Raw genomic sequence first — 27,272 nt, 5'->3', positions numbered from 1 at the left:
GAAGGTTCACTCAGTTGATTCCAGAGATGAGGGGGTTGACTTATGAAGATAGGTTGGGACTATACTCATTGGAGTTCAGAAGAATTAGAGGTGATTTTATCGGAACATATAAGATAATGAGGAGGCTCAACAAAGTGGATGCAGAGGATATTTCAACTCGTAGGGGAACCTAAAACTAGGGGGCATAGTCTTAGAATAAGGGGCTGCCCATTTAAAACTGAGACGAGAAGAAATTTCTTCTGAGGGTTGTAAATTTGTGGAATTCTCTGCCCCAGAGAGCTGTGGAGGCTAGGTCATTGAATATATTTAAGGCAGAGATAGACAAATTTTTGAGCATTAAGGGTTATGGGGAGCGGGCAGGGAAGTGGAGCTGAGTCCATGATCAGATCAGCTATGATATTGAATAGTGGAGCAGGCTCGAGGGGTCAAATGGCCTACTCCTGCTCCTATTTCTTATGTTCTTGTGCCTGTCAAACCCATTACAAGTGATTTGCAAACAATAAAGAAACAGATTATATGAACAGGTAATATCGTAACAAATGCATTAGTAGCTCCCTCACTGGCTTAGTATGTAAATGCATTTCCTACTGTGATACTGAACTACACAAATTTTCTAGTCTCACCAGTTGGATCACTACAATACAGCCCCTGCACACTTGTACGAGGGAGAGGAGCAGTCAGCCAGAGTTCCTTCTGGTTGCCTTCAGCCATCTAGGCCCCACATTCTGGAATTCTATCCCTAAACCTCTCCATCTTACACTCCTACTATAAGATCCTCCTTTTAAAACCCTTTCTAATACAGGTTGAACCTCCCTTATCCAGAACTCTTTATCCAGAACCACCCCTCGTCCAGAACCATTCTCGGCCACTGGGTAGCGCATGCGGAGATCTCCAACATGAACAAATTGAAGTCCTTCCTCGCTGCTGACTCTCGCAATCGCTGGCCTGACCCCACAATCCAGCCTCCCCTCCCCCCCTCCATGATTACTCTGCTGCACTCCCAGCCCCAAGCCAGCTACGCCTGATATCCCCTTGCTCAGTACCTGTGCCATCCAATTTAATGTGACCATCCCTCATCCGGAAAAATCCCTTATCCAGAACAGGCCAGGTCCCAAAGGTTCCAGACAACTCCTGTACAATGTTGTGGGACATTTTTCTACATTGTATAAATGCAAATTGTTGTTTATTCCAGTGACCTTACTGAAAGCTGCACTATATGGATGGTAGAGGAAAACAGGAATCCGTTACGTAATCCGTGGTCAAATTCTCCATTGTCACTCTCTAGGCTCTCATGAGGATCAGGCCCTTGAGTGAGGGCTTCTGGTGTTTGTGGTATTGTATCCCAGCATGAGTCAGTATAATCAGCAGAGGGAAGAAAACAAACTTTGCAATATAAGGGGTAACCATGAAATTCGCTGTAATATTGGTAAAATAACCAAGATAAGAGATTATACTTTTTGCCCAGAACTGGATCTTTTTTCTTCACTTTTTAAAATAAATATTGAAGAGGGCAAGCTGTTAATTTTTGAAGTGTCACTTTATCTTTTATACTTTCCTCTGGTGCAATACTGTGTAAATTACAATCTATCCTGTTATTGATCTGACTTAAAGTAGACTTTGGCTTTCAGTTTCTTGCATAACTTATGGTTTCTTTCTTGAGTCTTTGGTAGCTTTTACTTGAGAGAAAGTTTATTGAAAAGCTGTTTTGCTGATGAGTAGATAGTGCAGGGATTTGGACTCCTGGGGTTTTTTTGCTCTCAGGTTGGAGTTCAAATCCAGCCCAGCCTTTTCTCAAACCCCACACCCATTACCTTCCGGGGGAGCATGGAAAGTAGCAGAAAATTGGGATTGGTGAATACATAAACGGGACTTTATGTAAGATCGTCGTGGTCGGCGGAGTTCTGAATGAGTTTGAGTTTATATAGGGTGGCACTTAGGAAGAAAGTGAGGGGAGATGTTGGAAAGGTGGGTCTGAAAATGATGGAGATATGGATGAGGGTTTCCGTGGGGATGGAGATGTGATATTTCAGAGATAAAAGTAGGCAGTCTTAGTGACAGACTGAATGTAAGGTTTGAAGCTTAACTCTGGGTTAAGCAGAATAATAAAGTAGTTCACTGTCTGGTTGAGCCTGAGCAAGTAACCAGAAAGATAATGGGAGCAGGACTAAGCCATAATGAATCTGGAATTTGGCAGTGGGTATCTTCCATCACCTGCTCACTGATGCTCAGTTTGGGTTCCGCCAAGAACACTGCTCCAGACCTCATTCCAGCCTTGGTCCAAACATGGACAAAAGTGCTGAATTCCAGAGGGGAGGCGAGAGTGGCAGCCCTTGTCATCAAGGTAACATTTCACCGAGTGTGGCATCAAGGAGCCACAGTAAAACTGAAGTCAATGGGAATCGGGGAAAACTCTCCACTGGCTGGAGTCATACCTAGCACAAAGGAAGATGGTTGTGGGACGTCAATTATCACAGCTGCAGAACATCGATGCAGGGGTTCCTCAGGACAGTGTCTTAGGCCCAACCACCTTTAGCTTCTTCATCAATGACTTTGCCTCCATCATAAGGTCAGAAGTGGGGATGTTTGCTGATGACTGCAGTGTTAAGTTCTAACTGCAACTCTTCAGGTGCTGCATACAGGCATGTACTGCTTCATTAAGACCTGGACAACATTCAGGCTTGGGCTGATGTGTGGCATGTAACATTCGAGCCACACCAGTGCCAGGCAGTGACTATCTCCAACAAGCGAGAGTCTAACCACTGTCTCTTGACATTCAATGGCATTATCATCACAGATTATCATTGACCAGAAATGTAACTGGACCAGCCACATAAATACTGTGGCAAAAAGAGCAAGTCAGAGGCTGGGTATTCTGCGGCAAGTGACTTACCTCCTGACTCCCCAATGTCTTTCCACCATCTACAAGACACGTCAAAAGTGTGATGGAATACTCTCCACTTGCAGCTCCAACAACACTCAAGAAGCTCAACACCATCCAGGACAAAGTAGCCTGCTTGATTGGCAGCCCATTCACCACCTACAACATTCACTCCCTCCACCACCAGCGCACCGTGGCTGCAGTGTGTACCATCTACAAGATGCACTACAGCAACTCTCCAAACTTAGAAACACAAAATAGCATTCAATATGATCATGACTGATCTTCTATCTCAACACCATATTCCCGCTTTCTCCCTATACCCCTTGATGCCTTTTGTGTCGAGAAATCTATCTATCTCCCTCTTAAATATATTCTGTGACTTGGCCTCCACAGCCTTCTGTGGTAAAGAATTCCACAGGTTCACCACATTTCTCCATCTCAATCCTAAATTTTCTACCCTGTATCCTGAGATTGTGACCCCTTGTTCTAGACTTCCCAGCCAAGGGAAACATCCTCCCCGCATCCAGTCTGTCCAACCCCGTCAGAATTTTATACGTTTCAATGAGATCCCCTCTCATTCATCTAAACTCTAGTCGACCCAATCTCTCCTCATATGACAGTCCTGCCATCCCAGGCATCAATCTGATGAACTTTCGCTGCAGTCCCTCCTCTGGCAAGTATATATTTTCTTGGGTAAGGAGACTAAAACTGCACACAATACTCGAGGTGTGGTCTCACCAAGGCCCTGTATAACTGTAGTAAGACATCCTTGCTCCTGTACTCAAATCCTCTTGCAATGAAGGCCAACATACCATTTGCCTTCCTAACTGTTTGCTGCAGCTGCATGTTTGCTTTCAATGACTGGTGTACAAGGGAGAGAAAAAACAGGAAACTACAGACCGGTTTCCCAAGCTATCACTTTGGTAGGAAAAACAAGGACACAAAGTGCATAACTTCACATTTATCCACATTGTACTGCATTTGCCATGTGTTTGCCCACTCACTCCCTGAAAAAGACTAGTTTATTCCTACTCTGTTTCCTGTTAGTTAACCAATTTTCAATCCCTGCCAGTACGTTATCCCCAATCCTATGTGCTTTAATTTTGCACACTAACTTTCTCAAGTGGACTTTATCAAAGACCTTCTGAAAATCCAAATACACTACATCCACTGGTTCTCCCTTATCTATTCTATCAGTTACATCCTCAAAAAAAAAACTCCAGTAGATTTGTCAAACATGATTTTCCTTTCATAATCCATGTTGACTTTGTTTAATCCCATTGATATTATCTAAGTGTGCCATTATCACATCCTTTATAATAGACTCTAGTATTTTCCCTACTACTGATAGGCTAACCGGCCTGTAGTTCCCGGTTTTCTCTCTCCTTTTTAAATAGTGGGGTTACATTTGCCACCCTCCAATCTGCAGGAACTGTTCCATAATCTATAGAATTTTGGAAGATGACAACCAATGCATCCACTATTTCCATGGCTACCTCCTTTAGTACTCTGGGATGCAGATCATCAGGCCCTGGGGATTTATCCACCTTCAGTTCCATTAGTTTCTCCAGCACTGTTTTCTTACTAATGATCATTTCCTTGAATTCCTCTTCCTCACTAGACCCTTGGTTCCCTAGCATTTCTGGGACATTATTTGTGTCCTCTTCTGTGAAGACAGAACCAAAGTATTTCGGCTTCTTTGGCAGCACGGACAAGGGTGGCAGGTGCATGGGAACACCACCACCTTCCAGTTCTAACTTGCACACCATCCTGACTTGGAAGCATATTGCTGTTCCTTCTTTGTCGCTGGGTCAAAATCCTGGAACTCTCTCCATAACAGCACTATGAGTACCTTCACCATAACAGCACTATGAGTACCTTCACCATAACAGCACTATGAGTACCTTCACCATAACAGCACTATGAGTACCTTCACCATAACAGCATTATGCGAGTACTTTCACCATAACAGCATTATGCAAGTACTTTCACCACACAAACTGCAGTGGTTCAAGAAGCCACCACCTTCTCTAGGGCAATTAGGATTGAGCAATAAATGCTGACCTTGCCAGCAACACCTACATCTCAACGAAATAATTTTTAAAAAGTCTCCTGCCATAACTTGAGATCAACAGAATCCATAGAGAAACAGCACAAACTGCTTTTTAAAAAAAAAAAGCCATTTATCCAGTTTCTCTGGGGATTTTGCCAGAGTTACAATGGGTCACCTGGTGAACCCCATAGAATTTCCAGGTTGAAATTTCTAGTGGGCGCAGAAGAAAAATAAGGCACCCACCCAACCTTGCCCCAAACTATAGGGTAAGTGAGGTAGAAGAGACATGGTGAATGTCTCTGCTCTGGCAGTTGTTCCCAGCTGTTGACCACAAAACACAGCTCGTTACTGTTCTGGACATGTATCCTGACTGAGTTTTAAAAAAAAAACTGGGTTTCTGCCAGGAATGGCATCTGGAAGTGGGAAGGAAGATCATTGCTTAGCTCAGTGGCAGCTAGTTGGAGATGAGTACCTCCTTAAAGTAGATCTTTTCAGCTGTCATGACTGCACTCCATAGCACTGGATAAACAGCGAAGTCTATATTATTATTGATGCTCGTGGATCTCAAGGCACGCTCTCACATGATATGTGGTCTCGAGTAAAATTGTGATATTTAGCTCTTAACATGGTAGATTTTTGAAATTTTTGCCTCGTCAGCTGGGAAGGGGTTTGTGAGTTAATTTATATTGGATTGGTAAAGGACATGTTTAATTGCAACAGTGAAATGCTCTGGTTGGGTCCCCTTGATCACATGGCCTGATTGCTGATTGGTCCACTTGGAGGATAAGACACACCCAGAAGTTTATCTGGAATGTGTACTTGGAACGGCCCTGACTACGTTATCAATGACTTTGCAAAGTGTAATCCAAGCCATTCTGACTACCAACTCCAGACAGGAGAGTGCTCACTTTCCGGTTAAGACCTCCCCCAACCCGAGTTGCTGCCCTTGCTGCTCGTCGCGCCATAGATGGGGCATTGCATGTGGGCCACGGATTGTTAACGGGTTTATTGGGCATGAAGTGAATCGTCATAGTGTCGTGACATCCCGATTTCATCTACTCCAATGATGTCACTTGTCACACACGCACCGAGCTTTCCAAGAAAACAACCAGGAGTTGGGAGGAGGGAGAACGTGGTGTGGGTGTAAAGGGGGTAGGGTTGGAACAACGTGATCCGTCTTCCCTGAGTTCCCTCTCTCCCTCTCCCCTCCGATATCATCTCCTCTCGTGCTCGCTCTTGCTGCCCCCGCCCCCACCCTCCCAGTTTGTCAGGCTCGCTCGCTCACTCGCTTCCACTCTTTTTAAAACAAAAATGAGTCCTTGGGTCCAATACGAAAACCACAGTCCCTGCCACAGGTGGGACGGATAGTCGTTGAGGGAAAGGGTGGGTGGAACAGGTTTGCCGCACGCTCATCCGCTGTCTGCATTTGATTTCTGCGTGCTCTCTTTCTCTCGCTCGCGCGCGCGCGCTCTCCCTTTCTCTCGCTCGCGCGCGCGCTCTCCCTTTCTCTCGCTCGCGCGCGCGCGCTCTCCCTTTCTCTCGCTCGCGCGCGCGCTCTCCCTTTCTCTCGCTCGCGCGTGCGCGCTCTCCCTTTCTCTCGCTCGCGCGTGCGCGCTCTCCCTTTCTCTCGCTCGCGCGTGCGCGCTCTCCCTTTCTCTCGCTCGCGCGTGCGCGCTCTCCCTTTCGCTCGCTCGCGCGCGCTCTCCCTTTCGCTCGCGCGCGCTCTCCCTTTCTCTCGCTCGCGCGCGCTCTCCCTTTCTCTCGCTCGCGCGCGCTCTCCCTTTCTCTCGCGCTCGCGCGCGCTCTCCCTTTCTCTCGCGCTCGCGCGCGCTCTCCCTTTCTCTCGCTCGCGCGCGCTCTCCCTTTCTCTCGCTCGCGCGCGCTCTCCCTTTCTCTCGCTCGCGCGCGCTCTCCCTTTCTCTCGCTCGCGCGCGCTCTCCCTTTCTCTCGCTCGCGCGCGCTCTCCCTTTCTCTCGCTCGCGCGCGCTCTCCCTTTCTCTCGCTCGCGCGCGCTCTCCCTTTCTCTCGCTCGCGCGCGCTCTCCCTTTCTCTCGCTCGCGCGCGCTCTCCCTTTCTCTCGCTCGCGCGCGCTCTCCCTTTCTCTCGCTCGCGCGCGCTCTCCCTTTCTCTCGCTCGCGCGCGCTCTCCCTTTCTCTCGCTCGCGCGCGCTCTCCCTTTCTCTCGCTCGCGCGCGCTCTCCCTTTCTCTCGCTCGCGCGCGCTCTCCCTTTCTCTCGCTCGCGCGCGCTCTCCCTTTCTCTCGCTCGCGCGCGCTCTCCCTTTCTCTCGCTCGCGCGCGCTCTCCCTTTCTCTCGCTCGCGCGCGCTCTCCCTTTCTCTCGCTCGCGCGCGCTCTCCCTTTCTCTCGCTCGCGCGCGCTCTCCCTTTCTCTCGCTCGCGCGCGCTCTCCCTTTCTCTCGCTCGCGCGCGCTCTCCCTTTCTCTCGCTCGCGCGCGCTCTCCCTTTCTCTCGCTCGCGCGCGCTCTCCCTTTCTCTCGCTCGCGCGCGCTCTCCCTTTCTCTCGCTCGCGCGCGCTCTCCCTTTCTCTCGCTCGCGCGCGCTCTCCCTTTCTCTCGCTCGCGCGCGCTCTCCCTTTCTCTCGCTCGCGCGCGCTCTCCCTTTCTCTCGCTCGCGCGCGCTCTCCCTTTCTCTCGCTCGCGCGCGCTCTCCCTTTCTCTCGCTCGCGCGCGCTCTCCCTTTCTCTCGCTCGCGCGCGCTCTCCCTTTCTCTCGCTCGCGCGCGCTCTCCCTTTCTCTCGCTCGCGCGCGCTCTCCCTTTCTCTCGCTCGCGCGCGCTCTCCCTTTCTCTCGCTCGCGCGCGCTCTCCCTTTCTCTCGCTCGCGCGCGCTCTCCCTTTCTCTCGCTCGCGCGCGCTCTCCCTTTCTCTCGCTCGCGCGCGCTCTCCCTTTCTCTCGCTCGCGCGCGCTCTCCCTTTCTCTCGCTCGCGCGCGCTCTCCCTTTCTCTCGCTCGCGCGCGCTCTCCCTTTCTCTCGCTCGCGCGCGCTCTCCCTTTCTCTCGCTCGCGCGCGCTCTCCCTTTCTCTCGCTCGCGCGCGCTCTCCCTTTCTCTCGCTCGCGCGCGCTCTCCCTTTCTCTCGCTCGCGCGCGCTCTCCCTTTCTCTCGCTCGCGCGCGCTCTCCCTTTCTCTCGCTCGCGCGCGCTCTCCCTTTCTCTCGCTCGCGCGCGCTCTCCCTTTCTCTCGCTCGCGCGCGCTCTCCCTTTCTCTCGCTCGCGCGCGCTCTCCCTTTCTCTCGCTCGCGCGCGCTCTCCCTTTCTCTCGCTCGCGCGCGCTCTCCCTTTCTCTCGCTCGCGCGCGCTCTCCCTTTCTCTCGCTCGCGCGCGCTCTCCCTTTCTCTCGCTCGCGCGCGCTCTCCCTTTCTCTCGCTCGCGCGCGCTCTCCCTTTCTCTCGCTCGCGCGCGCTCTCCCTTTCTCTCGCTCGCGCGCGCTCTCCCTTTCTCTCGCTCGCGCGCGCTCTCCCTTTCTCTCGCTCGCGCGCGCGCTCTCCCTTTCTCTCGCTCGCGCGCGCTCTCCCTTTCTCTCGCTCGCGCGCGCTCTCCCTTTCTCTCGCTCGCGCGCGCTCCCTTTCTCTCGCTCGCGCGCGCTCTCCCTTTCTCTCGCTCGCGCGCGCTCTCCCTTTCTCTCGCTCGCGCGCGCTCTCCCTTTCTCTCGCTCGCGCGCGCTCTCCCTTTCTCTCGCTCGCGCGCGCTCTCCCTTTCTCTCGCTCGCGCGCGCTCTCCCTTTCTCTCGCTCGCGCGCGCTCTCCCTTTCTCTCGCTCGCGCGCGCTCTCCCTTTCTCTCGCTCGCGCGCGCTCTCCCTTTCTCTCGCTCGCGCGCGCTCTCCCTTTCTCTCGCTCGCGCGCGCTCTCCCTTTCTCTCGCTCGCGCGCGCTCTCCCTTTCTCTCGCTCGCGCGCGCTCTCCCTTTCTCTCGCTCGCGCGCGCTCTCCCTTTCTCTCGCTCGCGCGCGCTCTCCCTTTCTCTCGCTCGCGCGCGCTCTCCCTTTCTCTCGCTCGCGCGCGCTCTCCCTTTCTCTCGCTCGCGCGCGCTCTCCCTTTCTCTCGCTCGCGCGCGCTCTCCCTTTCTCTCGCTCGCGCGCGCTCTCCCTTTCTCTCGCTCGCGCGCGCTCTCCCTTTCTCTCGCTCGCGCGCGCTCTCCCTTTCTCTCGCTCGCGCGCGCTCTCCCTTTCTCTCGCTCGCGCGCGCTCTCCCTTTCTCTCGCTCGCGCGCGCTCTCCCTTTCTCTCGCTCGCGCGCGCTCTCCCTTTCTCTCGCTCGCGCGCGCTCTCCCTTTCTCTCGCTCGCGCGCGCGCTCTCCCTTTCTCTCGCGCGCGCGCTCTCCCTTTCTCTCGCTCGCGCGCGCTCTCCCTTTCTCTCGCTCGCGCGCGCTCTCCCTTTCTCTCGCTCGCGCGCGCTCTCCCTTTCTCTCGCTCGCGCGCGCGCTCTCCCTTTCTCTCGCTCGCGCGCGCGCTCTCCCTTTCTCTCGCTCGCGCGCGCGCTCTCCCTTTCTCTCGCTCGCGCGCGCGCTCTCCCTTTCTCTCGCTCGCGCGCGCGCTCTCCCTTTCTCTCGCTCGCGCGCGCGCTCTCCCTTTCTCTCGCTCGCGCGCGCGCTCTCCCTTTCTCTCTCGCTCGCGCGCGCGCTCTCCCTTTCTCTCTCGCTCGCGCGCGCGCTCTCCCTTTCTCTCTCGCTCGCGCGCGCGCTCTCCCTTTCTCTCTCGCTCGCGCGCGCGCTCTCCCTTTCTCTCTCGCTCGCGCGCGCGCTCTCCCTTTCTCTCTCGCTCGCGCGCGCGCTCTCCCTTTCTCTCTCGCTCGCGCGCGCGCTCTCCCTTTCTCTCTCGCTCGCGCGCGCGCTCTCCCTTTCTCTCTCGCTCGCGCGCGCGCTCTCCCTTTCTCTCTCGCTCGCGCGCGCGCTCTCCCTTTCTCTCTCGCTCGCGCGCGCGCTCTCCCTTTCTCTCTCGCTCGCGCGCGCGCTCTCCCTTTCTCTCTCGCTCGCGCGCGCGCTCTCCCTTTCTCTCTCGCTCGCGCGCGCGCTCTCCCTTTCTCTCTCGCTCGCGCGCGCGCTCTCCCTTTCTCTCTCGCTCGCGCGCGCGCTCTCCCTTTCTCTCTCGCTCGCGCGCGCGCTCTCCCTTTCTCTCTCGCTCGCGCGCGCGCTCTCCCTTTCTCTCTCGCGCGCGCGCTCTCCCTTTCTCGCTCGCGCGCGCGCGCGCGCGCTCTCCCTTTCTCTCTCGCTCGCGCTGGGGATGGTGGGGGATGTGGACACTCCAGGGATGCCGACTGAACGGCTGGTACTGGGTCAGGAAGATGCACACACAAATATTTAGCAGCTGTTTTGAGTGGCCTTCAATGGTCTCGTTAAGGACCACGTATCAGACCACTCAAGGCCGAGTACCAGTTGGCAGAGCATGTGCCAGGTAGTTACAGTGGGTGGGTTGTGTACGACACCTGGTCTGCCACTGGTATTGAAAACTGCAAAGAGGGTCCTACAACCAGAGTAAGATTTCGATTTGAATGGTAAAGTAGGTTTATGCCTGTTTCAGACGGGACTGCTGGAAGGGGAGGTGAAGTAATACACCATTCCTTGGTTGTAGATATGTTCCCACTGGCCTCTTCCTGTGTGACCGAGGTTTGTGGGATCAGTTGGTGGGCACTGCATTGCCGTAGATCTTTATCCATAAATAGAAAGTTCAGAGAGGAAGTGAAGAAGGAAATAAGAGGGGCAAAGAGAGATTATGAGCATAGACTGGCAGCTAACATAAAAGGGAATCCAAAAGTCTTCTACAGGTATATAAATAGTAAATGGGTAGCAAGAAGAGAGGTGGGGCCGGTCAGGGACCAAAGAGGAGACCTACGCAAGGAGGCAGAGAGCATGGCTGAGGTACTAAATGAATACTTTGCATCTGTCTATCCCAAGGAAGAAGATGCTGCCAAAGTAGTGAAAGCAGAGGTAGTTTAGATACTGGATGAGATAAAAATTGATGATAAAAGGTACTAGAAAGCCTGGCTGCACTTTAAAGTAGATACATCACCAGGACCGGATGGGATGCATCCTAGCATGCGGAGGGAAGGAAAGATGGAAATAGCGTAGGTACTGGCCATAATCTTCCAATCCTCCTTCGAGATGGGGGAGGTGCCAGAAGACTGGAGAATTGCAAATGTTACACCTTTGTTCAAAAAAGGGTGCAAGGATAAATGCGCCAACTACAGGCCGGTCAGTTTAACCTCGGTGGTGGGGAAGCTTTTAGAAACGATAACCCAGGACAAAATTAGCAATCACTTGGACAAGCGTGGATTAATTAAGGAAAGCCAGCATGTTAAAGCTATTAAGAGCCTAACCATGGCCCCTTGACATTGCTGAGTCCCCCACTAAAAGCCTGGGGGGTCATCATCGACCAGAAACTTAATTGGACCAGCCACACACACACTGTGGCAACAAGAGCGGGTCAGAGGCTGGGTATTCTGCGGCTTGTCTCACCACCTGATTCCCCAAAGCCTTTCCACCATCTGCACAGCACAAATCAGGAGTGTGATGAAATACTCTCTTTTGTGTTCCTAACACAGATGAAACTGCACACAGGGAGGTTAAAGTAACAGTGACCTCAGTCTTTATTAAGACACTCCAGAGTGAGTAACAGGCCTTTGGGGCTGGCTAAAATACAGTGCTCCCAAGGGATGCTGGGATCCCTTGGGACTTCAGGGGATGCGCTCCCTGGTGGTGGAACATGAGAGTGCATGCTTTACAGATACACAACATCACTCCCCCCGCCCCCCCCCCCCCCCCCCCATCAAAGTCAAAGTGAAAACTATTTACAAGGTGAGGTGGTCGGGAGCCTTTCTTTCCCAGGTGGACCGCCTCAGTACAAATGTCTGTTCTGGTGTGTTGGCTGTACCCTCGCTGGGCTGGCGTGTTGTTGGCCCTGCAGGGCTGCTGGGTGAGCCTGGTCTTGCTGGGCTGTTGGGCATCATGGGTTTGATTTCCTGGTCCGGCGTGGGGTCGTTGATTCTTTGGGTGTGTGTTGTGGGCTCTCAAAAGGTGGTGTCTGCTGTGGGTTGTTCAGGGCAGTCTGTGAACTGCAGCCTCGTTTGGTCCAGGTGCTTTCTGCAAATTTGTCCCAAGTCTAATTTGACTACAAACACCCTACTCCCTTCTTCAGCTATCACCGTGCCCGCGATCCACTTGAGACCATGTCCATAGTTTAGCACATACACAGGGTTATTCAAATCTTTGCATTGGATTCGTATATTTGTCGCCAGTTATTGTGTTCCTAACACAGATGAGACTGCACACCGGGAGGTTAAAGTAACAGTGACCTCAGTCTTTATTAAGACACTCCAGAGTGAGGAACAGGCCTTAGGGGCCGGCTTATATACAGTGCTCCCAAGGGATGCTGGGATCCCTTGGGACTTCAGGGGATGCGCTCCCTGGTGGCGGAACATGGGAGTGCACGCTTTACAGATACACAACACACTCCACTTGCTTGGATTCAACAGCTCCATTAGCACTCAAGAAGCTCGACACCATCGACAGGGCAGCCCGCTTGATTGGCACCCCATCCACCACCTTAAACATTTATTCCCTCCACCACCGGCGTACCCTGGCTACAATGTGTATCATTTACAAAGATGCACTGCAACAACTCACTAAGGCATTTTCGGCATCACCTCCAAAACGTGCGAGCTCCACCACCTAGAAGAACAAGGGCAGCTGGCTCATGGGAACACCGTCACCTGCAAGTTCCCCTCCAAGTTAAACAATCACCCTGACATGGAAGTATATCGGCATTTCTTCATTGTCGCTGGTCAAAATCCTGGAACTCCCTCCCTAACAGCACTGGGAGAACCTTCACCACATGGACTGCAGCGGTTGAAGATGGTGACTCACCATCACCTTCTCAGTGGCAATTAGGAATGGACAATAAATGCTGTCCTTGCCAGCGACGCCCACATCCCATGAAGGAATAATTTTTTTTAAAAAGGCAAATCATGCTTGTTTAACAATGCGGTTTATGTGATGTACATGGACTTCCAAAAGGCATTTGTTAAAATTTGCTTGCCAGCAAAGTTGAAGCCCATGGAACAAATGCTAACAGTGGCAGCATGGATACGAAATTGGCTAAGTGTAGTGGTGAACAATTATTTTTTGGGCTGGAGGAAGCTATACTGTAGTGTTCCCCAGGGTTCAGTACTAGGACCATTGCTTTCCTTGAAATATATTGATGACTTGGACTTGGGTGTACAAAGCACAATTTCAAAATTTGGGTGTACAGGGCACAATTTCAAAATTTGCAGATGACAAAACTTGGAAGTATAGTGAACAGTGAGGGGGATAGTGATAGACTTCAAGAGGACATAGACAGGCTGGCGTAATGGTCTGACATGTGGCCGATGAAATTTAACAGAAAAGTGTGAAGTGATACATTTTGGTAGGAAGAACGAGGAGAGGTAATATAAACTAAAGGGTACAATCCTAAAGGGGGTACATGTGCACAAATCGTTAAAGGTGGCAGGGCAAGTCAAGAAAGTGGTTAAAAAAGCTTACGGGATCCTGGACTTCATAAATAGAAGTGCAGAGTTCAAAAGCAAGGAAGTTATGATGAACCCTTATAAAACACTGGTTTGGCCTCAACTGGAGTATTGTGTCCAATTCTGGGCGTCACACGGTCGGAAGGATCTGAAGATCTTCGAGAGGGTGCAGAAAAGATTCACGAGAATGGTTCCATGGATGAGGGATTTCAGTTGCATGGATAGACTGGAGAAGCTGGGGTTATTCTCAAAGCAAGGAGGTTGAGAGGCGATTTGATAGAGGTTTTCAAAATCATGAGGGGTCCAGACAGAGTAGATAGAGAAAAACTGTTGTCATTGGCAATAGGGTCAAGAAGCAGAGGATACAGATTTAAGGCGATTGGCAAAAGAACCAAAGGAGACATGAGGAAAAACCTTTTTACGCAGAGAATAGTTGGGATCTGGAATTCACTGAAAGGGTGGTGGAGGCAGATTCAATTGTGGCTTTTAAAAGGAAATTGGAAAAGTACCTGAAGGAAAAAAATTTGAAGGGCTGCAGGGAAAGGATGTGTAAGGGGGACTAGCTGAAGTGCTCTTGCAGAGAGCCGGCACATACACGACGGGCCAAATGCCCTCCTATCATAGAAACCATTCTATGATATATATTTTCTTTATTTTTGGAATAGTATTTGAATAGAAACTGATCTGACAATGATAGTCAACTCAGTACACTCTTTTTTTTTTCTATATGATTTACCAAACAAGAACTCTCCTAAAGTTACCTCAGTCCACCTTTGGCGGGATTAAAGGAATACACAAGCTAAAGATACGCTAATCCAGTTCAGATTGCATGCAAATTACAGCATAAAAAATAGCCATTAGCCCATAATGACTGCATCACCTGGAACTCTTCAATTAGATAGAAGTTACTTGAGTTCAAGTTCTCTGCTCTTTCCTCAGGAACACTTGATTTACAAATACTTAAACAATTCCCACGTCATTGTATCATCTCTACCACAGTAGTCACTTGTAATAAAGCATTCCATATTTGAATAACGCTAAAACATTTATTTCATCTTCCCCCTTTACTCTTTGTGATAACCCTGACTTCATGTCCTCTTGTTACAAATTCAGCACCTAGTGGGACCAAATTTTCCATTATTTGTCCTTTTAAATCTTTCATAATTTAAAAAACTCTGGATTAGATCTCCCTTTTCCTTCTCTAATCCAATGGAAAATCACCCCCAATTTTTTTTCGTCTTTCTTTGCAAGTACAACTTTTCTTTAATTTCTACAAGATGTTGCTTAATGATAATTATTTCCTTGCCTTTGTATTCATTGGCGGGAAGGTGCCAGAATTTCCTGCCGGGTAAAGATTTGGTTCTCACTTGTATTCTCAACCTGACATCTGTCATACATCCCCTTTTTCTGCTTCATCGTACTCTCTATCTCTTGTCACCCAGGGAATTCTGGCTTTGGTTGCCCTACCTTTCACCCTTGTGGGAATGTACCTCAACTATGCCTGAACCATCTCCTCTTTAAAGGCAGCTCATTGTTCAATTACAGTTTTGCCTGCCATTCTTTGATTCCAGTTTACATGAACCAGATCTATTCTGAACCCACTGAAATTGGTTATCCTCCAATTAAGTATTTTTATTCTAGATTGCTCCTTGTCCTTTTCCAGCAGACAGACAAAAAGCAGGAAACAATAGACCAGTTAGCCTAACAACTGTCATTGCAAAACTGCTCGAGTCCATTATTAAGGAAGCCTGCCCCCTGGTTGGTTCCGTTACATACTGCTCAAGGAACCCGTCCCTTATGCACTCTATGAACTCTTCCTCAAGGCTATCCTGACCAATTTGATTTGTCCAATCAATATGGAGGTTAAAATCACCAGTGATTATTGCTGTTCCCTTTTTACAAGCCCCCACTATTTCTTGGTTTATACTCCAACCAACAGAGTTGCTACTGTTAGGGGGCCTATAGACGATGGCCGCCAGTGTCTTTTTCCCCTTATTTTTCCTCAATCTCCACCCAAACTGTTTCAACATCCTTATCATTTGAGCCAATATCTTTTCTCACTATTGCAGTGATTCCATCCTTTATCAACCGAGCTACCCCACCTCCTTTTACTTTCTGTCTGTCCTTCTAAATTGTCAAGTACCCCTGAATGTTTATTTCCCAGTCTTGATCACCTTGCAACCATGTCTCTGTTATGGCTACCAGATCATACCCATTTGTAACTATTTGTGCCGACAGCTCATCAGATTTGTTACGAGTGCTGTGTGCATTCAGATAAAGAGCTTTTAAATGTGTTTTCTTACCACTTTCTCCTGCTGTGGCCCCAGTTTCTGATACACTCTTGTGTTTATAGATTCTGTCCCTTCCTGTCATGCTCTGGTTTTAATTTCCCCCAATGCTACCCTGCTCTATTGCCTTCACCTTGTTCTTTGAGCTTTTATGTTTCTGCTCACCTGAACCCTCCCCCTGCCCCCCCACTAATTTGTTTAAAGCTCTCAGCAGCCTTAGTTATTCGGTTCGCCAGGACCCTAGCCCCAGCACGTTCCAAATAGAGTCTGTCCCGACGGGACAGCTCTCTCTGAGCCCAGTACTGCTGCCAGTGCCCCAAGAACCAAAACCTATTTCTCCAACACCAATCTTTGAGCCACGAGTTTAGCTCTCTGATCTTATTTAATCTATGTAAATTTGATCGTGGCTCGGGTATTATTCATCGCTAGAGTCCTCCTCAACTATCTTCTCCCTGTGGCTGAGGAGTCACAGTGTGGATTTCGTCCCCTAGGGTCACAACGGACATGATTTTTGCAGTGCAACAACTGCAGGGAACAGCACCAGCCCTTATACATGGTCTCCTTCGACCTTACAAAGGCCTTTGACACTGTCAACCGCGAGGGTCTATGGAGCGTCCTCCTCCGTTTCGGATGCCCCCAAAGGTTCGTCACCATCCTCTGCCTGCTCCACGACAACATGCAGGCAGTGATCCTTACCAACAATCCACTACAGATCCAATCCACACCCGGAACGGGGTCAAACAGGGCTGTCATTGCCCCAACCTTCTTCTCAATCTTTCTCGCTGCTATGCTCCACCTCAGTCAACAAGCTCCCCGCTGGAGTGCAACTAAACTACAGAACCAGTGGGAACCTGTTCAACCTTCACCGTCTCCAGGCCAGGTCCAAGACTAGCCCAACCTCTGTCGTCGAGCTATAGTACGCGGATGACGCCTGCGTCTGCGCACATACCGAGGTTGAACTCCAGGACATGGTCGACGTATTTACTGAGGCGTACGAAAGTATGGGCCTTGGGCTAAACATCCGTAAGACAAAGGTCCTCCATCAGCCTGTCCTCGCCGCACAGCACTGCCCCCCTAGTCATCAAGATCCATGGCACGGCCCTGGACAACGTGGACCATTTCCCATACCTCTTATCAACAAGAGCAGACATTGATGACGAGATTCAGCACTGCCTCCAGTGCAGCCTTTAGCCACCTGAGGAAAAGAGTGTTTGAAGACCAGGCCCTCAAAACTGCCACCAAGCTCATGGGCTGCAGTAATACTCTCCCTCCTGTATGGTTCAGACATAGACCATGTACAGTAGACACCTCAAGTCACTGGACAAATACCAGCAACGATGCCTCTGCAGGTTCCTACAAAAAAATCCCTGGGAGGACAGATGCACCAACATTAGCATCCTCGACCAGGCCAACATCCCCAGAATTGAAGCACTGACTACACTTGATCAGCTCCGCTGGGCAGGTCACATAGTTCGCATGCCAGACACGAGACTCCCAAAGCAACCGCTCTACTCGGAACTCCTTCACGGCAAACGAGCCAAAAGTGGGCAGAGGAAACATTACAGGGACAACCTCAAAGCCTCCCTGAAAAAGTGCAACATCCCCACTGACACCTGGAATCCCTAGCCAAAGGCTGCCCTAAGTGGAGGAAGTGCATCCGGGAGGGTGCTGAGCACCTCTAGTCTCATTGCCGAGAGCATGCAGAAATGCAGCGGAAAGAGCGTGCAGCAAACCAGTCCCACCCACCCTTTTCCTCAACGACTATCTGTCCCACCTGTGACAGGGACTGTGGTTCTCGTATTGGTCTGTTCAGCCACCTAAGGACTCATGCTAAGAGTGGAAGCAAGTCCGAGGGACTGCCTATGATGATGAATCCAGAGATTATTACCTTTGTGGTTCTGCTTTCTAATTTGGCCCCTAGTTGCTCATAATCCCTTAGCAGAACCTTCTCGTCTGTCCTATCTGTCGTTGGTACCCACATGGACCATGAAAACTGGATCTACTCCCTCCCACTCCCAAGTTCCTCTCCAGCCCTGAGGAGATGTCCTTAACCCTGGCACCGCATAGACAACACAGCCTTCAGGACTCAACGCTCATGGCTGCAGAGAACTGTATCTATCCCCCTTTATGATACTGTCCTCTACTACTGCAATGTTTCTTTTTACTCCCCCCGCAAGAGATGGGTGAGGGGGGGGGGGGGGGGCGGGGCGGCAAGTGAGAGGACCTTGCAATGCTCTAAACACCTTCACAACAACATTAAAAAAGCAGAAATACATTTCAAGCTCCAAACAAAGCACAAAAACAAGCATTCAATAACAAATAAAAAATACAAGGAAGCCGAGAGGACCTGCACCTAGCACCAAGACATACAAAGCACTAAACAAAGCACAAAAAGTAATCAGCAATTAATGAACAAATCGGAAAATAGAAGGAACCCTGCACCTAAAGCACCAAGACTAAAGTAATAAGCAATCAATCAATCAATCAATAAATAACACACAAAAAATAGAAGACCTACCTTAGGGAACACAGCAGGCCGCCGATGAGGGAGCCCATTCGGCCAGGGCTAGGGACGGCGTGCTTCAGGCCCCTCCCACACAGCCTACAGAGCGTCGCAGTGATTCGGGCTGCGAGGAGCTACTGCACATGCGCGCACACTCTAGCACGCGTGTGCAGAGGTCCCGGCACTGAGAGGCCCCCCCCCCCCCCACTGGATGTGTTGTGCCACGCCGAGGCTGAAGACGACCTTAGGAGTGGGGAGAATTGGAAGGTAACTTTTTGACGCCCTTTTTAGTCTAGAAAGTCGGTGCACCTCACGTAGGTGCGCCGTTTTTACAGGGGGGCAACTTGGGCCCAGGGAGCAAGAGCAAGGGCTAAGGCTCCTCCACCACTACCTCCTGGACCCCCATACCTTCCTGACATGTAGTCACAGCCTCCTTTCATTGACCGCTAGCCAAATTGTGACGAGTTGATGCACAAATACCGTATAATTGCCTTTTATTTAATTTTCATGTTTAAAATTTAAAAAAAAAACACTTGGTCTAAACTCTAATGCATATTGTACAGTTAATACGTTTTCCCAGTGATGCACTTTTTACTTCTCTGAAAAAGTGTATGGATTTCTGAAACTAATGTGGCATTCTTTCAGAGATATATCTCAACATACCATATAAAAACCATGTTCATTGCTATCGTGTCTGTGCAGTAATCACATTATGTCTGAGCTGCACAGATTACAGGATGAGAAATGGTTTGATTGGGTAAGCATGGTAATCAGTTCCTGTTGTTTTGCAATTTTTGGTACTGCCATGTTATCTCAAGGCCATATATATATAGAGCACCTGCAAATATTTTAGCACAAACACTACTATTTTATGCAGTCCAATGTGATTGTAATCCTAGCTTATTAGCAATTTATAGTTTTCAGATATTTGTGTATCTTACTGCACACTGGCCCGGATTTTGCTGGAGTGGTGCATCTCTTTTAAGTTTAGAGTACCTATTGACACTTAGTTAGCCAATGTGTTGGAGGCAGGGCAGGACTTGCAGCAGAGACTGTGATAAATCTCCAGGACCTGATGTTTTCCACCCAAGGGTTTGAAAGGAAATTGCAGATAGTTTAGCCATAATCTTCCAAAGCACGCACAATTCAGGAGGAGGCGTATTCTTTGTGATTAAGGATGAAATCACTTCAATGATGGAAGGATATAACGCGATATTAGAAACATAGTACATAGAAACGTAGAAATTTACGCGCAGAAGGAGGTCATTTTGGCCCATCGTGTCCATGCCAGCTGACAGAGCCGCATGGCCCTTGGTCAGCAGCCCTGAAGGTTACATATAAACCTATGAACAATGACGGAAAGGCAAAGAGAATCCAGCCTGACCTGACCGCCTCACCACAACTGCGACACCCCTTATACTGAAACATTCTACACTCCACCCCAACCGGAGCCATGTGATCTCCTGGGAAAGGCAAAAACCCAGGCCAATTTAGGGAGGAAAAAAAACCTGGGAAAATTTCTTTACGACCCATCCAGGCGATCGAAGCTAGTCCAGGAGATCACCCTGGCTGTATTCAATTCCCTGCGTATTTACCATTAATACTGCATTAGCCAACAAAAGGTCATCCAGTCTAATCCCAATTACCAGCTCTAGGTCTGTACCCTGCAGAGGTTACTGCACTTTAAGTGCCCATCTAACCATTTCTTAAAAGTGATGAGGGTTTCTGCATCCACCACTCTTCCAGATCCCCACAATCCTTTGCATAAAGAAGCCCCCCCCCCCCCACCAAATCCCCTCTAAACCTTCCACCACCCACCTTAAAACTATGCCCCTCGTAATAGACCCCTCCAACAAGGGAAATAGGCCCTTAAAAGGAGGTGGGGTAGCGTTGCTGGTTAAAGAGGAGATTAACGCAATAGTAAGGAAGGACATTAACGTGGATGAGGTGGAACCTGTATGGGTAGAGCTGCAGAACACCAAAGGGCAGAAAACGCTAGTGGGAGTTGTGTATAGACCACCAGTCATAGTGAGGTTGGGGATGGCATCAAACAGGAACTGGGGGATGCGTGCAATAAAAGTACAGCAGTTATCATGGGTGACTTTAATCTACATATAGATTGGGCTAAACAAACTGGTAGCAATACGGTGGAGGAGAATTTCCTGGAGTGTATAAGGGTGGATTTCTACACCAATATGTGGATGAACCAACTAGAGGGCTGGCCATCCTAGACTGGGCGTTGTGTAATGAGAGAGGATTAATTAGCAATCTTGTTGTGAGAGGCCCCTTGGGGAAGAGTGCTATAATATGGTAGAATTCTTCATTAGGATGGAGAGTGACACAGTTAATTCAGAGACTAGAGTAGTGAACTTAGAAAGGTAACTTCGACGGTATGAGATGTGAATTGGCTAGGATAGACTGGCGAGTGATACTTAAAGGGTTGACAGTGGAAAGGCAATGGCAGACATTTAAAGATCTCATGGATGAACTTCAATAATTGTACTTCCCTGTCTGGCATAAAAGTAAAATGGGGAAGGTGGCTCGACTGTGGCTAACAAGGAAAATTAGGGATAGTGTTAAATCCAAGGAAGAGGCATATAAATTGGCCAGAAAAAGCAACAAACCTGAGGACTGGGAGAAATTTAGAATTCAGCAGAGGAGGACAAAGGGTTTAATTCGGAGGGGGAAAATAGAATATGAGAGTAAGCTTGCAGGGAACATAAAAACTGACTGCAAAAGCTTCTACAGATACGTGAAGAGAAAAAGATTAGTGAAGACAAATGTGGGTCCCTTTAAAGTCAGAATCAGGCGAATTTATAATGGGGAACAAAGAAATGGCAGATCAATTGAACAAATACTTTGGTTTTGTCTTCACTAAGGAAGACACAAATAACCTTCCGGAAATACTAGGGGATCAAGGGTCTAACAAGAAGGAGGAACTAAAGGAAATCCTTATTAGTCAGCAAATTGTGTTAGGAAAATTGATGGGATTGAAGGCCGATAAATCCCCAGGGCTTGATAGTCTGCATTAAGGAAGTGGCAATAGAAATAGTGGATGCATTGGTCATTTTCCAACATTCTATAGACTCTGGATCAGTTCCTATGGACTGAAGGGTAGCTAATGTAACCCCACTTTTTAAAAAAAGGAGGGAGAGAGAAAACTGAATTATAGACCAGTCAGCCTAACATCGGTGGTGGGGAAAATGTTGGCATCAACTATTAAAGATGTAATAGCAGCGCATTTGGAAAGCAGCGACAGGATCGGTCCAAGTCAGCATGGAATTATGAAAGGGAAATCATGTTTGACAAATCTTCTAGAATTTTTTGGGGATGTAACTAGTAGAGTGGACAAGGGGGAGCCAGTGGATGTGGTGTGTTTAGACTTTCACAAGGCTTTTGACAAGGTCTCACATAAGAGATTAATGTGCAAAATTAAAGCACATGGTATTGGGGGTAATGTATTGACGTGGATAGAGATCTAGTTGGCAGACGGGAAGCAAAGAGTGGGAATAAACGAGTCCTTTTCAGAATGGCAGGCAGTGACTAGTGGGGTACCGCAAGGTTCAGTGCTGGGACCCCAGCTATTTACAATATACATTAATGATTTAGACAAAGGAATTGAATGCAATATCTCCAAGTTTGCAGATGACACTAAGCTGGGTGGCAGTGTGAGCTGTGAGAAGGATGCTAAGAGGCTGCAGGGTGACTTGGACAGGTTAGGTGAGTGGGCAAATGCATGGCAGATGCAATATAATGTGGATAAATGTGAGGTTATCCACTTTGGTAATAGGAAGGCAGATTATTATCTGAATGGTGACAGATTAGTAAAAGGGGAGGTGCAATGAGACCTGGGTGTCATGGTACATCAGCCATTGAAAGTTGGCATACAGATACAGCAGACGGTGAAGAAGGCAAATGGCATGTTGACCTTCATAGTGAGGGGATTTGAGGATAGGAGCAGGGAGGTCTTATTACAGTTGTACGCCTTGGTGAGGCCACACCTTGAATATTGTGTACAGTTTTGGTCTCCTAATTTGAGGAAGGACATTCTTGCTATTGAGGGAGTGCAGCGAAGGTTCACCAGACTGATTCCCGGGATGACAGGACTGACATATGAAGGAAGACTGGATCGGCTAGGCTTATATTCAATGGAATTTAGAAGAATGAGAGGGGATCTCAAAGAAACATATAAAATTCTGATGGGATTGGACAGGTTAGATGCAGGAAGAATGTTCCCAATGTTGGGGAAGTCCAGAACCAGGGGACACAGTCTAAGTATAAGGGGTAAGCCATTTAGGATCGAGATGCGGAGAAACTTCCTCACTCAGAGTTATGAGCATGTGGAATTCTCTGCCACAGAAAATTGTTGAGGGCAGTTCGTTCGATATATTCAAAAGGGAGCTAGATGTGGCCGTTACAGTTAAAGGGAACAAGGGGTATGGAGAGAAAGCAGGAATGGGGTACTGAAGTTGCATGATCAGCCATGATCATATTGAATGGTGGTGCAGGCTCGAAGGGCTGAATGGCCTACTCCTGCACCTATTTTCTATGTTTCTATGTTTACTATCCACTATGACCAGGCCCCTCAATATTTTGTACACCTCAATGAGGTCTCCTCTCAACCTCCTCTGTTCCAATGAGAACAAACCCAGCCGATCCAATCTATCCTCATACCTAAGATTCTTCTTTCCAGGCAACATCTCCTCTGTACCCTCTGCAATCACGTCCTTCCTATAATACGACGACCAGAACTACACGCAGTACTCCAGCTCTGGCCTAACCAAAGTTTTATACAATTTAAGCATAACCTCCTTGCTCTTATTCTATGCCTCGGCCAATAATGGCAAGCATTCCATATGCCTTCTTAACCACCTTATCCACCTGCCCTGATACTTTCAGGGTCAGGATGGCCGAGCGGTCTAAGGTGCTGTGTTCAGGTCACTGTCTCCTCTGGAGATGGGGTTCGAATCCTATTTCAGACATTTCTTAACAAAAAGAGTTCTGTGTACAAGCACTCCAAGGTCCCTTTGTTCATATACACTATTAAGTGGCCTACCGCTTAATATGTGTACCCTTTCCTTATAAGCCCTCCCAGAGTTGCATCACTTCACACTTCTCTGAATTAAATTCCATTTGCCACTGCTCTGCCCACCTGACCAGTAGATTGATATCCTCCTGCAGCCCATGACTTTCTTCTTCATTATCAACCACACAGCCAATTTTAGTGTTGTTTGCAAACTTCTTAATCATACTCTCTATATTCAAATGTAAATCATTGATATATACCACAAAAAGCAAGGGACCCAGCACTGAGCCCTGCAGAACCCCACTGGAAACATCCTTCCAGTCACAAAAATATCCATCAACCATTACCCTTTGCTTCCTACCTCCAAGCCAATTTTGGTTCCAACTTGCCACTTTTCCCTGGATCCCATGGGCTTTAAGCACCTTGATCAGTCTACCATGTGGGACCTTATCAAAAGCTTTGCTGAAGTCCATGTACACTACATCGTACACAATACCATCATCGACGCTCTTGGTTACCTCCTCAAAAAATTCAATCAGGTTAGTCAAACACGATCTTCCCTTAACAAATCCGTGCTGACTATCCCTAATTAATCCCTGCCTTTCCAAATGTAGATTTATCCTGTCTTCAGGATTTTTTCCAATAATTTCCCCACCACTGAGGTTAGGCTGACAGGCCTGTAATTACTCAATGTATCTCTTTCTCCCTTCTTAAACAAGGGTACTACATGAACAGTCTTCCAATCCTCTGGCACCATGCCCAAATCCAAAGAGGACTGAAAAATGATGGTCAAGGCCTCTGCTATTTCATCTTTTACTTCACTCAACAGCCTGGGATGCATTTCATCCGGGTCTGGGGACTTATCTACTTTCAAAGCTGCTAAACCCTTGATATTTCCTCCATCTCTCTCTCTCTCTCTCTCTCTCTCTCTCTCTCTCTATCTCTCTCTCTCTCTCTATCTCTCTATCTCTCTATCTCTCTATCTCTCTATCTCTCTCTCTCATCCAGAATATCACATTCCTCCTCGATAGCAGTATCTGCATTGCCTCTTTCCTTTATGAAAACAGATGCAAAGTATTCGTTAAGAACCTTACCAACATCTTCCGCCTCCACACAAAGATTATCCTCATGGTCTCTAATAGGCCCTACCCTTTCTTTAGTTACCCTCTTACTCTTAATATATTTATAGAGCATCTTACGGTTTTCCTTACTTTTACTAGCCAAGAATTTATCGTGCTCTCTCAGCTTTCCTAATATCCTTTAATTTTGCCTCTTAACTTTCTATATTCCTTTAAAGATTCTATAGTAGTTAGCTGTTGGTATATGACATAAGCTTCCCTTTTTTTCTTTATCCTCCCCTGTAAGTCCCTAGACATTTAGGGGGCTCTAGAATTATTATTCCCAGCCTTTTTCTTTAAGGGCACATGTTTGGCCTGCGCCTTCCGGATCTCCTCCTTAAATGCCTCCCACTGTTCCGACACTGATTTACCCACAAGTAGCTGTTTCCAGTCCACTGTGGCCAAATCACTCCTTAACTTAGCAAAATTAGCTTTTCCCGAATTCGGGACTTTTATTCCAGGCCTATCCTTGTCCTTATCCATAACCAACTTGAATCTGACTGAATTATGTTCGCTGGCACCCAAATGCTCTCCCACTAATACCCCTTCAACCTGCCCAGCTTCATTCCCCAAAACTAAATCCAAGACCGCCCCCTCTCATGTTGGGCTTGCTACATACTGATGAAATGCATTCAAGAGAACTTTTTTAAGAATTCCGCACCCTCTATACCCTTCACACCATATTTGTCCCAATCAATATTTGGATAGTTAAAATCCCCTACTATTACTACCCTATGGTTTTTGGATTTCACAACAATTTGCCTACATATTTGCTCCTCTATCTCCCTCCCACTGTTTGGGGGTCTATAATACATGCCCAGCAGTGTGATTGTCCCTTTTTTATTTTTCAATTCGACCCATATGGCCTCATTTGATCCCTCTAACATATCATCCCTCCTCACCGCTGTAATAGTTTCTTTAATCAATACCGCGACACCCCCCCCCCATCCCCTTTTTACCCCCTCTCTATCTTGTCTAAAAATTCTATAACTAGGAATATTGATCTGCCAAACCTGCCTCTCTTTCAGCCATGTTTTTGTAATGGCTATAATGTCATACTCCCAAGTGTCTCCCTGTGCTCTTAGCTCATCTGCCTTATTCGCTATACTCCTTGCATTAAAGTATACACCATTTAGCAAAGGAAGACCTCCTTGCTTACTACTTACTAAGCCTTGTTTCCTCTATCTTACAGATTCGCTTTCTAGATTCTTGCTATCCAATTTCTGCTTTACTTCCTTCCCTCTTGAATTCGTTCTCAGGTTTCCATCCCCCTGCCAAGCTAGTTTAAACTCTCCCCAACAGCACAAACAAAACTCCCTGCAAGGATATTGGTCTCGGCGCTGTTGAGGTGCAACCCGTCCGGTTTGTTCAGGTCCCATCTCCCCCAGAACCGGTCCCAATGCCTCAAGACTTTAAAGCCCTCCCTCTTGCACCAATTTTCCAGCCATGTGTTCATCCTCTCTATCCTTCTATTCTTGTACTCATTAGCACGTGTCACCGGTAATAACCCGGAGATTACCACCTTTGAAGTCCTACCCTTTAATTTTCTTCCCAGCTCCCTGAATTCTGCCTGTAGGTCCTCATCCCCCATTTTACCTATGTCATTGGTCCCAATATGGACCATGACCTCTAGCTTGTTTACCCTCCCCCACCCCCCCCAAGAATGCCCTGCGTCCGCTCTGTGACATCCTTGACCCTGGCACCAGGGAGGCACAAAATCATTCGGGAGTCACATCTATGGCCGCAGGAACACCTCTATTCCTCTAACTATAGAATCCCCTATCACTAAAGCTCTTTTATTATTCATCCCTCCCCCCTGTGCAGCTAAGTCCCCCATGGTGCCTTGGAATTGGCTCTGACTGCACTCCCCAGAGGCACCATCGTCCTTACCGAAACTTAAAAGTGAATATCGGTTTAAAAGCGAGATGGCCTCACGGGGGGGACACCTGCACTACTTGCCAAGCATTCTTACTACGTCTGGTGGTCACCTACTTCCCCTCTACATGCATGCTTTTAAGCTGCGGGGTGACCACCTCCTGAAACGTGCTATCTATGTAGCTCTCATCCTCGCGGATGCACCGTATTGATTCCACCTGCGGCTCCAGCTCCGAAAAGCAGAGCTCGAGCAGTTGAAGCTGGAGACACCTCCTGCACACATGGTTGTCTAGGCTGCGCGAAGCGTCCAAGAGTTCCTACATGCCTTTAGGATATGCACTCCATGGGACTGAGCTGCCCTGCCATCCCTCTAGTTAGACTTATCTAGTTTAAAATCTAATTAAAAAGAAATAGAGAAAAGAGAGGTACTTACCAACTCACCTCACCAACCTCCTGTGGCCTCGCGAACTCACCGAGCTCTGCCACCTGCCGAACTCGGACTCTCCCATGATAGACCTAATGAGTAGAATTAAGAAATAGCAAATGATTCAAGAGTAGCGGGAGTTGTGTATAGGCCCCCTGGTAGTAGCTGTGTGATGGGCAGAATGTATAAATGCAGAGATTAGACCAGAATGTAGCAAAGGCAGAGTGGTTTTAATGGGGGATTTTAAAACCTTAATATAGATTGGGATAAGCAGGCTAGTTCATGTAAGAAAGGTAGCAAATTTCTTGCGTGTATTAAGTATAGTTTTCTGCAACAATGGGCTGAATCTTAACTCCCAAAAACGGATGGGTTGAGATTGTGTCAGAGGGTAAAATGCAAACATCTGGAACAGGAACCGAACCCGCCCATTCCGGTTTTAATTGAGACGTGATGAGGAGCAGGCGACCAATCCGGGAAGCAGGTTGGTCGTTTAAGTATTATAACGCTTTTTGTCTGTAACCCTGTAAGTTCCTCATCCTCAAGTACCTGTCCGACTCCCTTTTTAAAAATTACTTTAAGAGGCACGAAAGGGAA

General features: G+C 48.5%; 1 protein-coding gene across 1 annotated transcript in view; it reads left to right on the top strand.

The window, feature by feature from the left end:
* The window catches only part of myo10 (myosin X), a 445,108-nt gene that overhangs the window by 121,013 nt on the left and 296,823 nt on the right, over positions 1 to 27,272 (top strand). The window contains exon 4 of the mRNA XM_070880183.1: positions 14,696 to 14,792. Within this exon, the coding sequence (XP_070736284.1) occupies positions 14,696 to 14,792 (97 nt within the window). The remainder of the gene's footprint in view (positions 1 to 14,695; positions 14,793 to 27,272) is intronic.

Source organism: Pristiophorus japonicus, chromosome 5, assembly GCF_044704955.1.
Source record: "Pristiophorus japonicus isolate sPriJap1 chromosome 5, sPriJap1.hap1, whole genome shotgun sequence".
Taxonomy (NCBI): domain Eukaryota; kingdom Metazoa; phylum Chordata; class Chondrichthyes; family Pristiophoridae; genus Pristiophorus; species Pristiophorus japonicus.
The sequence above is the reverse complement of the archived record's forward strand: the minus strand, read 5'-3'. Positions and strand labels throughout refer to the sequence as shown.